This window comes from Monodelphis domestica, chromosome 1 (assembly GCF_027887165.1).
Source record: "Monodelphis domestica isolate mMonDom1 chromosome 1, mMonDom1.pri, whole genome shotgun sequence".
Classification (NCBI taxonomy): domain Eukaryota; kingdom Metazoa; phylum Chordata; class Mammalia; order Didelphimorphia; family Didelphidae; genus Monodelphis; species Monodelphis domestica.
The window spans coordinates 502,977,535-502,991,988 of NC_077227.1; the positions used below are offsets into that span (position 1 = coordinate 502,977,535).

Genomic DNA, 14,454 nt, shown 5'->3' on the forward strand with positions numbered 1-14,454 from the left:
TCTAACTGTTTTGGGTATCTGTCGCAGAGACCAGATTATCTCTAGCACTTAAGCACCGGGCCTGGCAAGTAGTATACACTTAAGATAACATATTTACAATTATTTCAGTTTCTTTCTACCCCTAACTCATCTACAAGATGAAGCCAAAAACATTCTTACCAAAGAGTTCTCTAAAAAAGTTCCAAGAACAACTGAACTCACTCTGTAAAGAAGCCTCAGCATTTTCAGACAGCTGAGACTTTAGGCCACCAAAGCTGGGCTTCCCTCCAACAAAGAAACGTGAAGCAGCCCAAATGCATATTCTTTTAAAAAAATGCTTTATTGTTGCAACTAAAATGAGAACCCATCATTTATTTGCATGGGAAGTTGTAAAACTGTACAATTTCACTTAAACCTGTGAGGTCATTGTAGAATTTTGCACGCACTCACCACTCACCCCCCCCCCCCCCGCCCCCCACGCATGCACACAGAGGCAGATACATGAAAATGTATTATACCAAAACATTTTGCTTTTTTGTTGATTTTTATTTTTGTAAAAATGGTATTATTCTATGGCCATTGGTAAAAAAAGAAAGACCTGATGAGTAAATATTTGCTTAAGGCATATAGCATTAGCAGCTTACTAACTTTCTAACATACATTTAACAAGATGGCTAGCCATCCATTTTCCAAGAATAGGCGGTTAACCAATATACCCATTTTGAAATTCTACTTGCTGTATATAAATACCCAAACTACTACATACATATACAGGACTTGAGAAAAAGATGCTTACAATTTGGCATTATAAGCCTTAGACACACCTCACTAATGCTCTATAGGGCTATTTCACTCTGTTCTCATTACAGTAGAAATCCTCAATGGTGTACAACAGGTCAAAGGCAAAATGTGAAATTACTGGCAAAGACCAGCAAAAAAGCTGCAGCCACCCCCCCCCCTCTCCCCCCCCCACCTCATTTTAAAAAATTAAAGTCTTAACATGAAGACCTTATGATTTTCCTTCATAGGAATAGCTATGAGTACAATCGAATCACTGTGAAGGGTTGATAGGATTTTGTTTTATGGGTGTGGATGTGTGTTTAGGGGGCGGGGTGGGATAAGGGGTTTCCATCAAGACTGGAATTAATACTTCCAAACAGGAAAGACACTGCAGTTAATTGTATATGGGCCACCTAGCATTAATCTTTTCAGTTTGCCAGAATGCTCCACAGCAAAAATTAACTTCTTTGTTCTTTACCTAGCCTTTATTCCAAATAAGGTTTGCTCCAGGACAGGATTTTGAATTTGGAACAGTAAATGATACTGTCAAAGGTCAGTGGGAAGACTGACCGCCTGAGATGACTAGTGGGTGAGGTGTGATCAGGGCTTATCATACACTTCCTTGGAATGTCTGTAGTATAGTTGTTTACACAGTTGATATAAAGTATGATCAACTGGGTTACTGAGTAAATTTGAATAGAAAATGGTGCCTAACCATTAGGCAAGTATCTGTTATTGGATAAGTATCTATCAATCTATTGCTGAACAGAGACACTTTCAGCAACAGCCTTGTGAACCACAGCCATGTAACGATCATATCATGCAAATATATACTTGACTGGATGTGTGGGCACATCAGTAAGCAGAAATATAAGTTCTTTCACCTTCAAGCACATGGTATTTAATCAGGACACAAAAAGACCGTACATGCATTCTAATACAAATGGGGAAAATTGTTTGAGAACAATACTCTACCAGATGATAGGAAAAGTAACCGGGACAAAATAATCACATATTGTCTCTTAAATACACAAATGTTCATTATATATTATGATACCATTGTTTTATAAACATATCCCAATATCTCTTTTAATGAAAACCACAATATTACTCAATGAACTGCTTACAATCTTCCTCCTTTCAAGTACTGGATGGATTCCATAGCCTATCAGGTAAGTCTTAAATTCCCAGCACTATCTGAAGATTTATTATTGTAAGCCCTTGATGCAAGGCTGACATTAAAAAAAAATTTTTTTTAACACATTATTGGTTTAAAAAAATGCTAGAGCTATGGATACCTTTGGGGGAAAATAAATATGGAGTGAAAAGGTTCATTACACAATATACTCCATAAAAGGTTGGTTGAAAATGGTGTTAAGTGCTTGTATGACTAGGATATATTAAAAAGCACCAATTAGTGGCACCACTGCTACTCAAGATCTACTCTCTTAGACTGGCTTCTGTAACTCTTAAGTACTCTATTTTGCCTCTTCTCCTTATCTGCACCACCACACTATACTTTCTTTCACTCTCCTTGGAAACTGGACGCTGTACATATGGGGGTAAAGGGAGTAGGGTGGCTGGGGCCAGGACTGAACAACAACCACAACAACATCAGCAACAACAAAAAGACAAATGGCACGAGTGAGAGCGAACTTCTACCTTGTAGTTCAACTAACCTTGAATCCCTGCTATTTGGCTGCTGATTCTACAAGCAGAGACTCCCATTTGGGCAGAGGAGAATAACATTTCTGAGCTGCTGTAGAACAGGAAGTGGAATGAAACCATAACATTATCAAATGAATTAAAAGCTGAGAATCCAGGTATCTGTAGAGATGCAAGACTTACATACTAATCCATCTATGCCACCTGACAATGTTCACAGCAAAGAGTTGAGCCAAAATAAAGCCATTGCTGAAATCTGGTTTCTAAAGCAAAGAAAAACAATCCCAAAGCCAAGAAAAACTGCTTGCATCTTGACCAATCACTGACTGGACTCCGTCAGAGAGGTCTAGGAGTTGATGACCTCTGAAAACTCTTCCCAGGTGGCTGCCATGGAATCGGCAGCAGAATGGTCACCTGCTTTCTGATGGTGTGTGGTGCTGGACATGAATCCGAGAGCATTTTTCTGCCCCTTGTTTTAAGAGCAGCCAACTTTGCAAGGTGTATTTATAAGAAAACTGCACTTTATAGTCCAAATCGTGTGAAGACTAGTCTTTCTAAATACTAACAGAAGCTTTGAAAATGCTGGTGGATGTGTTTTGAGTTGAACTCCCTGAACCCCTGCAAGGAAAAGAAGGTAAACAAATGTGCAGGGGGTGGCACAACCCAAGCAGGTGCACATGAGGGTTGAGTTTAACAGTACCAATTGAGAAATTAACTATTTCTAATTGGGGGTGTGGGAGGGTTAGGGAGGGGAAGTGTGAGGAATACCCTGAGCAAATGCAGAACCTGGATTGTGGCTTTTTCTTGTTCATTTCTAGTAAAGACCAAGTAAAAAGGGAATGAAAACGGTTCAATAGATAATCAGCATAGGCACTGCCCACCACTCAGTCTGAACACTAGATGAAGTGTTGCTGAGAGTAACATGGTTCCTCCTATCCTCTCCCTCCTTATCAAATGACATTCTTAAAAAAGATTAGGGTTCTTCTGGGAAATCAAATAGAAATTGCAGATTCGGTTACAACACTTAGAGAGTACAAGCAAGTTTTACTTTTGCCAAGTTTTTTTCAGAAACAGAACAAAAAAAAAAACTGGCTTTCAAAAAGGTTAAAAACAACAATGTGTTGTAATTCTATTATTCTTTTCAAAAACAAAATAAACAAAGAAACAAAAACAGGAGACTTATTTGGCATTTTCTCTGCTTAGTCCTGAATATTTTAAGGCCCTGAGATTCAACTAGTTTATTCTTGGGACCACAGGGCTTATTTATTTAAACCCTAGTGCATCAATTAATTTTCTCTTTTAGCCCTACCAAAGTTCCAGACTTTTAACCTTAGATTTGTTTCTTCTGAGATATGACTCAGTTAATTTCATAGAACTGAATTAGAAACCAGTCAAATGCATGGTGTTTTCTGTACACTCCCATCTTGCTGCCAGGTCCATCAATGAAAACATACCCTGTAACAGAGGTAAGCTCCAGCTGTGAGGACAGTGAACATACAGATATTGACTAGAAAGGGCTTCCAAGTAGTTGCCAGATTCTCATCATCCTCTTCTGGGGATGGCTCTTCTTTGGTGGATGTGGCATTCTGATGTTCGCTAACAGTTCTCCTTCTAACTCCAGTGTCTTGACTGGTGGAGAGAAATTTAGAAGCAGGCAGTGATCACAACTGGTATCAACAAGTAAATATCTAAAATAGCAATTTAGTTCCTTGATTCTTAATTCGAATCCTAAATTCTTAAACCTAGATCCAAAGGCATATAATCAGTTTCATTATGGTGATACTGACACCTAGTAATTAACTACAGCTACCAAGTTATTCCCCTTAGGTCCAAGAGAGTCAAGAATATGTTTCAGAAGAATCTTATATTTCAGAAACTGAAGGGGAACCAGGAATGATTTCATTGAAATCATTTTACAGAGAGAAAAAGGACCCAGAAGAAACTCGTCTAAAGTCCTAGAGCTAGTCCAAAAATCCAAAGTCTAATATTTTTTCTATTATCTACTGTGCCAATCTGGTATCCTAGCTGGCAAAAATTTTAATTTTTTCTCAAAGTCAGGTTTTATACAGATTTGTGGAAGTCTGTAAAATCAAAGGGTTAATAAAGCTTGATTATATAATCACATATGAATACCTCAATTATGTGGAACTCATGCCCAACATGATTATGAAGTGCTAAACTTCTCAAGGTTTCTGAAGTGTCAAAGGAAGGTTGGCCTTTTGGTGAACTGAATTAACAGGAAATCTATAACCAATAGCACGATTTCATTTACTTGTGAGAAGAACCTGAAAGCGGAGCTCTAGAATTGCACTCAGGTCTTCCAACACGTTCAAAGATGTAAGTGAACTTAAGAGGCCAATGAGTCCAAACTTGTCATTTTACAAGTAAAGGAATTGGAGATCCAGAGGAGAAAACGTCACAGAGATAGTAACTATTTAAACTGGCTCTGGCTTCAAGCCCACTGGAAAAAAAAAATCACCATTATCAACTGGAAGGAATGTCTTTAAGATTGATGCTAGGAATTTAGCTTCAAAAAGTCATTAAAGCTATATCTAATATGAATAACATTTTATAAGCAGGGGAATAGTGGTTTCTGAATGGCTCTGTTTCATCAGACATTTTTCCTGTACACCTTGCCAGAGGGAAGACAAACTGTCCCTGACCTTCACCCCTGTGGTTCTTAAAATCTCCTTCACACTCAATTACCTTTCTGTGGTCAGTGGTACAGTTAAGGAAGGTATGCTTTCTTCTATAATAGGACCATCTTGTTCTTTAGCTTCCATCTCATTTATTTCCCACTGGTGGTTTGGAAAGAATTCTTTGCATTTCCCATTGTGTGGTTCCAGTATCCGTTTTGGTGGTCTGGGTGGTGGGGGAGTATGTTCTGGAGGTGGCTCCAAATCTTCATTGGAAAGCTCTTTCCATTGCTCCTTAATCAGCAATTAAAAGTCATTATTAACATTGGATTTTGTCATTTTGGCTTACTTGTGACAAGAAAACCCCCAACAAAAACAAAAAAACCCCCTTGTCTCAATGTTACTTGAATAAGGGGTAGATAAGCGGTTCCATGTATAGAAAGACAGGTGGGTTTGGGTTCAAATTTGGCTTCCAATACTTCCTAGCGATTTATAATACTGATTTTTAAGATGGAAAATTGGTGTTAAAAAGGTACATAAACAATACTGTGCAGATATCTGAAAATACAGTGTCTTCTGAAATACAAGTTTTTTCTCCTGGCCAATAGTTCCCATATAACAATATTTTTAAAAATTTATATACATTTATTTTTTCCCTCAATTACATGAAAAAACAATATTTTGAACCTTTTTTTTTTTAGGTTTGAGCCAGATTCACATCTTCCCTCCGTCCCCTCTTCTCCCTAAGATGGCAAGAAATCTAATATAGATTTTACATGTGTAATAGTGTAAAACATCTTTCCATAGTAGCCCTTTTATGAAAGAGAACCCAAACAAAATAATGAAGAAACAAAGTAAAAATATAGTATGTCTTGGCCTGCATTCAGACTCTACCAGTTCTTTCTCTGGAGGTGGATGGCATTTTTCATCATGAGTCCTTGGATTTTCTTGGATCATTCATTCCACTTCTAAGAATAGCTAAATCATAAGCATTCATCATATAATATTTCTGTTACTGTGCACAATATTCTCCTGGTTCTGCTCACTTTGCTTTGTATCAGTTCATCTTTCCAGACTTTTCTTAAAGCAGCCTTATCATCATTTCTTAAAGCACAATAGTACACCATCACAGTCATATACCACAGCTTGTTTAGCCCTTCCCCAATTGATAGGCATCCCCACAGCTTCCAATTCTTTGCCACCACAAAAAGAAATACTATTATGTTTTTTTTTGTAGAAACATGTCCTTTTCCTTTAAAAAAAACCTCTTTGTGATATAGACCTAGTAGTGGTATTGCTGTATCAAAGGGTATGCACTGTTTTAAAGCCCTCTCAGCATAGTTCCAAATCTCTCTACAGAATCGTTGATCAGTTTACAACTCCACCAGCAGTATATTAGTGTTCCCAATTTTGTCACCTCTCCTCTAGCATTTATTATTTTCCTTCTCTGTAATATCAGCCAATCTGATGGGAAGTAGTATCTCAGGGCTATTTTAATTTGTATTTCTCTAATTAAGAGCAATTTAGGGCATTTTTTTCATGTGATTATACATAGTCTTGGTTTCTTCATCTGAAAACTCCCTATTCATATCCTTTGGCCATTTATCAATTGAGAAATGATTTGCATTCTTATAAATTTGATTCAGTTTTCTATGTAGTTAGGAACTAAGGCCTTTCTCAGATACTTGCTGTACCTTCCTCCCCTCCCCCCAGCTTTTTCCTTTTAATCTTGGATATATTGGTTCTGCTTGTGCAAAACCTTTTTAGTTTACTATAATCAAAATTATCCATATTACATGCTATAAATGCTTTCTATCTCGTTTGATCATAAATTCTTCCCTTGTCCAGATTTGACAGGTAGACTATTCAATGCACTTCTAATCTGCTATGGTAGAACCATTTATATCTAAATCATGTATCCACTTTGCCCTGTATAGGTATAGGGTGTGAGATGTTGGTCTATACCTAGTTTCTGCTATACCTTTTTCCAACTGTCTTAGCAGTTTTTGTCAAATAGTGATTTCTTGTCCCAAAAGCTTCGATCTTTGGGTTAAACATTAAAAAACTATAGTCATTTACTACTATGTATTGTGTAGCTAACCTACTCCACTGATCTACCACTCTATATCTTAGCCAGTACCAGATTGTTATGATGATTACAGCTTTGTATAACAATTTGAGATCTGGTATTCTGAGGCCACCTTCCATAAGATCTATTTATATGAAGGTTTCTCACCTAGTGAAACTCTTTGTATTTAAGATTCTTTTGTAAAAAAGGTACATCCATTTGTGATGATTCCCCATGAGATCCTGTAGGAACAGCTCTTGCCCTTTTAGGTGACTACCTTAAATATTCCTTTTTAAGTCACATTTAGTCTTTTCAAGCTTTACAGCAATAATGCTTATTGCCAAAGTAAATATTTTTCCACTGTGTTACTGGCAGACGACATATGAATAAAAGGATTTATGATCCCTCAAGATTCTACCAAAGGTTAGAGGGTATTTACCTGAACGGAAGAGTCTCCCATAATATATTTGGCTCCTTCAATAACAGCCAGATAAGAGAAACGCAGTTGGTCTGCTGTCTGGATCAGCCCCATTCTGTATTTCCGCATTTCCAAAAGTACCTGCTTAATGTCTACAGAAGAAGGATCTTTCCTCTGGTCCATCTGAAAGCCAAAATAGGAGTAATGATCTACCCATTTCAAATTTATTGTCTTATGATGGGTTAATTTTAACCCTGCAGGATTAATTTAACCATGGCTTTTGTACTGAGTAATCCAGGGTCTAAATTAAAAAATCACAAAAAACTGGGTAAAGAAATAATGGGAAAGCAAATAAATCTTGACTGAGTATGACTATTTTAAACCATTATAAACATGAGAACATAGGGATAAATAATAATCTACTTATCTCTTTGGTTAAGATATTAAGGCTAGGAAGAGTATGTCCTTAAAAAAAAACAAAAAAAACCTCCTCCCCCATTACAACACACTAAGAGAAGAATATCTTGAAGAAAAAATTGAAATCCAATATTTGTTAAGTGCCTATAGAGTGTAAGGCACTGTGTGTTCCATTTGGTGTGCCTAAGAAATATACTTTTATCTTTGTAGAAGGTAAAGCTTAAAGTAAAATATACAATATAAGAGAGAAAAAAATCTAGTAAGATGACAAAAAAAAAGAAAAAAAAGAAAAGCGCTTGGAGAAGAGAATCCAATAATGAAGTATTTAAGGCTCTCGCATACAGTGGAGCAAAAGACCCCTTACCAGCAAGAGACATGTGTCAGCAAGACAAAAGGTTCCTGATCTCCCAATCCCAGCGCTGCAGTGAACAACAATAGGTCCATATTCAGGGCTTAAGGATCCTGATTCTCGAACTTTAAACAGAAAATTTAGGAAGGAGGCAGGAGACTCAGGGACTCCAAAATCAGGCCATGTTGTATAGTGAAAGTGTAGGATTTCTCTAGTTTCTTGTGTCTGGAAAATAAAATATTAAATTCTTAGCACTATTCAACTCAATGAGCATTTATTATAGGACTATTCTATGTTGGGTGCTAGAGAATACAGCAATAAAAATAGAAACAACATTATGTCTTGTAGGGGTTTATATTCTAGAAGTGCTTTGTAAGCATTAAAGTATTTTATAGATGACAGCTATTATTGTTGTTAGTTATTACGAGGGAAAGGAATACAATATGTATACAGATAAAAAACAATACAAAGCAGGTAATAATGAAGACAAAAAGGTTCATACAAAAGGATCTTGGAATTTTTGATGAAGGAGTGAACATCATCTTTGAGAATCAGGAAAGGCCACAAGGAAGAGGTGATACCTGAGCTAAGCCTTGAAGGAAAATAGCGATTCTGAAAGGCACAGATGAAGAGGCATGCAGTCCAACCACAGGGGATGGCCTTTATTTAATGCATGGAACTATGAAATGGGATGTGGAAGTCCGGTTCAGTTTGGCTGCAAGATAGGATGCTTGGAGGTAAGTAATGTGAGAGAATAATGGCTATGACCTAGTTGGAAAGGCAGACATACTTAGAACATCAAATATCTTTCCAACAGAAGTGGTAAATACAAAACAAATTCCTATACATACCAATTTAAGACCGGCTTTAATTCTCAGAAGAAATATTAACTCTTGAATAGTTCTTAACTACCATGGCCTGGAATATCAGAGTAAACTAAAAAAAAGATGGCACTTTTAAGATATTCAAATTTCATTCATTTATTTTCCCCTTACACTTGGAGCACTAGACTTATAATCCAGAGGACCTGGGCTATGGTCCTATGGTCCAAATATTGTATTAAAGATACCGAGTGACCTTGGGAAAGCCACTTCAACTTTTATGAATTGATGCAGAGCAAAATGAGCAGAATGAAGTTACCACTCTAGTTCAGGCTCTTACCAGCTTTCACCTGGATTATTGCCATTCCTTCTAAATGGTCTTCTTGCCTCAAGTATCTTCCCATCTAATATATCCTTCACTTAGGTGCCAGACTGACCTTCTTAATGTGCAGGCCTGACTCTGTCATGACACTACTCAATTAACACCAGTAGCTTTCTGTGACATCTATGATTCAATTTTTAAAATGCTCCACCTGGCAATTAAAAGGTTTATCCAAATTAGCCTCTTCCTACCTTTTCACCCTACCCATCCCATACCAAGTATTCTATGATCCAGTGACTCTGGCTCCTTGCTGTTCCTTGCATAAGATATTGCATCTCACCTATATGCTTTTTCACTGACTGCCTCCCCATTCTCAGAATGCTCTCTCCCCTCAATTCTGCCTCTTGGCTTCCTCTAAGACCAAGCTCAAATCCACTTTCTTCAGAAGGCCCATCCTGGTACCCCTTTCTGCTAATGCCCTCCCTCTGAGATTCCCTTTCTTTTACCCTTCATATATAATCTGTTATTTGTTATCATGTGCAATTCTTTACATGTTGTCACCTTTATTAAAAAAATGTGAGATCCTTCAGGGCAGGGAACATGTTTTTGCCTTTTTTTGGTATCTTCAGTGTTTAACCAGTGCTACCCAGGTATATAGTAAATACTCAATAAATATATGGCGATTCCTCAGCTGCTACTGCCTTCCTCCTTAAAATTACCTTGTATTTGGAGTCAAGTGGGTAGCTCAGTAGATTGAGAGCCAGGCCTAGAGATGGGAGGTCCTAGGTTCAAATTTGGCCTTGGACACTTCCTAGATGTGTGACCCTGGGCAAGTCACTTAACCCCTATTGCCAACCTCTTAACACTCTTCTACCTTTGAACCAATACACTCAGTACTGAATTCTAAGATGGAAAGTAAGGGCTTAAAAAATTTAACCAGTATTTATTTTAAAAATGTTTTATACACACCAACATTTGTATATTTTATCTCTGCTAATAGAGCATAAACCTCTTGAGGCCAAAGACTATCACTTTTGCCTTTGTATCTCCAGCACCTAGCTCAGTGCCTAACACTTATTAGGGACTTAATAAAAGCTTGTTGGGTACTTAAGTGTATTCCATACTCACCGTAAGGTTTTCCAATTCTAACTGGCGTACTGTATAATATGATTTTACATCTTCAGAAATCAACATTAATTTCAAATTTGTATCTTCAAATATCATTTCCTTTTCTTCTTTTTGTGGCCAATACTGTGCACATTTTAACTGGGAGGAAAAGAAAACAGCATTATGTTACTGAAATTAATAGTGTATTATTATTTTTTTAAATAAGGATACAGTGTGAATTCTTTTAGTTCTCTTCTAATTAAATATAAAAATCAATCTTTAAATAAATGGGTCTCAGTATCTTTTTTTTTATGATTAATAAAAAACCTTTAAATATTTCTACTTGAATGAATCTAGAGATTTTCTCTTAAGTCTATAGTCATATAAAAATTTATTTAGATGTTCTAGTCTATTTGCTTCTGGGCTATACCATTATCATTTAGTTAGCCATGACAAAATTAAAATTTTATTGCTTGATCTTGTCCTGTTCAATGACAGACTGATGCAGGATTAAATAAATATAAATAGTCTTAGTCTTACAGTTTATTTTATGTAGCCATACTTGAAGGAAAAACAAAGGCTCCAGATTCTTCTTAAGGAATATTTCTAATACTTGGAGAAATAGCTCAATAGGCTAGGAGCATGAAGATTAAAAAGAAAACAAGATATGTGAAAGTACTTTTGAAAAAGTTAGAAATATCATAAAATACAAATGTTACTAGGAATTTAATTGGTTTGGGTCAGTTCAGAACATATTTTCATATATTAGTCAATACCTATTTCATATATTTCATATAGGAACTCTCATTCCTCTCTGCTCCATGATACCAAAATTGCAACCTTTCTATATTTTAGTAGTCCCCATGAATTGCTGTGCCTGAATGAATGAATCATCTGCTGCTTTTATACTGAGTGTATGGCTTGTATGATACAGTTCCCATCATTATCCTGGACCTTAAACTTCTCCAACTGGTTCCTGGGTCCTGTCAAAGCTAGTGCTATGCTATCAGAGCTTAAAGAATCCAAGGTTATCTCCATACTACAATGAAGCAATGGAGCGTGACTTTTAGTTTTAGAAAATATGAGTTATACTAAAGAACTAACTACATGGTTAGATTTTCTTCTACCCCTATTAATCATTTGAGCTTATATTTCAGTTTTAAAAGTTCCAAAAAGTTGTGTTCACTCTAGAATTTTACAAACAATTACATTTGGCTCTTTTTTAAAAAATTGTTTCCAGATCAGTTTAATCTCAAGAGCTATATGAGCTTTTCTGCAGATTTTGTTCTTGAAATAACTATGCACAGGAGTTGGCTGTTTTGTTAGATAACTGCAGTAAAATGGACAAACAGTAAGCCAGAAGAGCAAGGGAAAGTATCAGTCAATGATTTCCAGGATCAATAAAAATATATGAATATCTGCTAAATTCTGTTGTTGTAGCATGACACAGTTAAATGATTGATGAACTGATAAGGAAAAAGAAAATCAAGTCAAGAAAACCCACACAAACTATGGGATGCTAGAAGAGTGGTGTCACTACAACTTAAAGTAGTGGACCTAAGTCAAGTCAAAGCAGAATGATGGTTTTTCTCAAAATGCCAAAAGTTGGTACAGTAGACTTATATAACAGTTCACAGAGTTTCATTAGTATTCTGCAAGTCAAATGGTAAGATAAGTTCGTCCAAAATGTAATCCTATAAAGAAGTCAACTTTTAAGCACCGAAGTTATGCCTATTTTAATGTAATTCTACAGCAATAATCATAAATGAACAGATAGCCATGGGAGGCTTGGCAAGGCAAGCTGAGACAACTGAAAGTAAGATGGGTAGGAGAAATACTGTTTTGTTTTTTTTTTAAACCTTTACCTTCTGTCTTGGAGTCAATACTATGTACTGGCTCCAAGGCAGAAGAGTGGTAAGGGCTAGGCAATGGGGGTCAAGTGACTTGCCCAGGGTCACACAGCTGGGAAGTGTCTGAAGCTAGATTTGAACCTAGGACCTCCCATCTCTAGGACTGGCTCTCAATCCACTGAGCTACCCAGCTGCCCCTGGAGAAATACGTTTAAACAATAAAAATTCAAGTTTATAAAACTGTAACAATAAAGCCTTTTACATACTTATCTTTTTAATAAGGCCCAATGTACTAATCTGAGTACCGAAACATTAAAACTTGGGAAGCCTATTGTGAAGACGGGATTGACTCTCTCCTTGCCTACTTTTAAATTGAATCAACCAAAAGCAAAGATATTAATGTTAATGTTAACTAGGGAAGGTTCACAAACCACTTACTAAAGTGGTTTATGCCTCCAGAAGTTACTGACTGACTTCCCCCTGGGCAGTGTTAAGCAAATTTAAAGACTGCAATTGGTCCCTGTAAAGTGGAGGAAGGGACAGGAAGTGCTGTAAAAAGGAAAAAAAAAAAGGTCTTTAAAAAGGGCCTAAACTTCCTTTGAGGAAGTCTTGCTAGGTCTTTGAGCTCTTGAAGGATCTTGGACTGGGATAACAACATGGAGCTACAACTTGGGTGAAGGAAAAGCTGTCTCCTTTCCTGGCTTCTGGAGAGGCCTCCCTGTCTTGAAGGAGGCTGGCTGGGTGGAACCCTTGTTATATTCACCACTGGGTCCTCTGGCTGAAGGCTAATTAGCCCTGCCTGGGTAGAGCCAGGAACTGGAACAAATATTTAGTGTGTTAGGTTAGATATCTTACTCTACCCTCTTTCACATTTTCCTACTTTGACTCTCTGTATTAATTTTTTTTAAAATCATCGACCACATTCTCTTATATTGGACTATATATAGATCAACCATAAATTTAATTTCTACACTATCAGTTTGGAGTTTGGGAACAAATGTTTACTATCAGGAAACGGATACTTATTTCTGAGAACGCTTTCAAATTCATAGTAACATGCAATGCTTCTCCTGTTCTAGTTTATTTGTTACAAAATTACTTAAAAAAAAATCAGCTTACAAAATTGCTGCTTACTGATTTTGATAAACCAAAACAAAAAAAAGGAAGTTTTACATTATAGAGGAAGTTGAACCTTGTTCTGTGCCAAATAAATAGAGATAAAGCTATATCCATGTGATGGTAATCAAATGCAGCACTGTCAGTGGTAATAAATGTGTGACAAGAGAAATCTTTTAAGGGGCAAGTTGGCAACTCAGTGGATAAAGAGCCAGGCCTAGAGACAGGTGGCCCCTTACCTCCAACTGCCTAGCCCAGTGATGGCAAACCTATGGCATAGGTTCCAAAGATGGCACTCAGTCACTCTCCTTCCCTCCCCCTCTCCACCATGCCTAATGACATTTTTTCACATCCCCCAACCCTCTGCCCAGCAGCCTAATGGGAGAGCACAGGGGGTGAGGTGGGTGGCTCACAGTCAGCAGAGCTAAAAAGGAGTAGAGCACTCCCTCCCCCTCTCTACACTCGCTGAGGGCTTTCCTTACTTCATCCACCCCTCTGCCCAGGATCCCAATGGGAGTATTTCCTCGCTCCCCTGTGTGGGGTAAAATGGTGTGTGTGTGTGTTGGTGGTGGTGGTGGTGGTGTGTGGAATGGTACTGGGTCTAGGTGGGGGCAGGGTCCAACACTCTGTCTCTAAAAGGTTAGCCCTCACTTCCTAGCCCTTACCACTTTTTTGTCTTGGAATTGATACTTAGTATCAATTCTAAGAGAAGGTATGGGTTTTAAAAAGAAAGTCACAATGGCTATTAATGTAAGGCTAATAAATTTACATTTTACCCCAGGCAATGGGAAAATCATAAAATGTTTTTGAGCATGGGAATGATGAACAATCTGTGCCTTGTGAAGATTATTATGACAGTTGAGTGAAGTAGGGCGGTGGCAATAAGACGAAATGAGACCCTGTGAAGGTAAATTTGATAAGAGATA

General features: G+C 37.2%; 1 protein-coding gene across 3 annotated transcripts in view; it reads right to left on the reverse strand.

Moving 5' to 3' along the window:
• Positions 1 to 300: 300 nt before the first annotated feature.
• PTPN1 (protein tyrosine phosphatase non-receptor type 1) overlaps positions 301 to 14,454 on the reverse strand; it is a 75,608-nt gene continuing 61,454 nt past the window's right edge. For all 3 annotated transcript variants that reach the window (XM_007475738.3, XM_056812952.1, XM_056812953.1), the window contains exons 5-9: positions 10,584 to 10,721; positions 8,328 to 8,537; positions 7,568 to 7,729; positions 5,131 to 5,354; positions 301 to 4,053 (exon numbers count right to left, since the gene is read on the reverse strand). In XM_007475738.3, the coding sequence (XP_007475800.1) occupies positions 3,864 to 4,053; positions 5,131 to 5,354; positions 7,568 to 7,729; positions 8,328 to 8,537; positions 10,584 to 10,721 (924 nt within the window). In that variant the 3' untranslated portion in view covers positions 301 to 3,863. The remainder of the gene's footprint in view (positions 4,054 to 5,130; positions 5,355 to 7,567; positions 7,730 to 8,327; positions 8,538 to 10,583; positions 10,722 to 14,454) is intronic.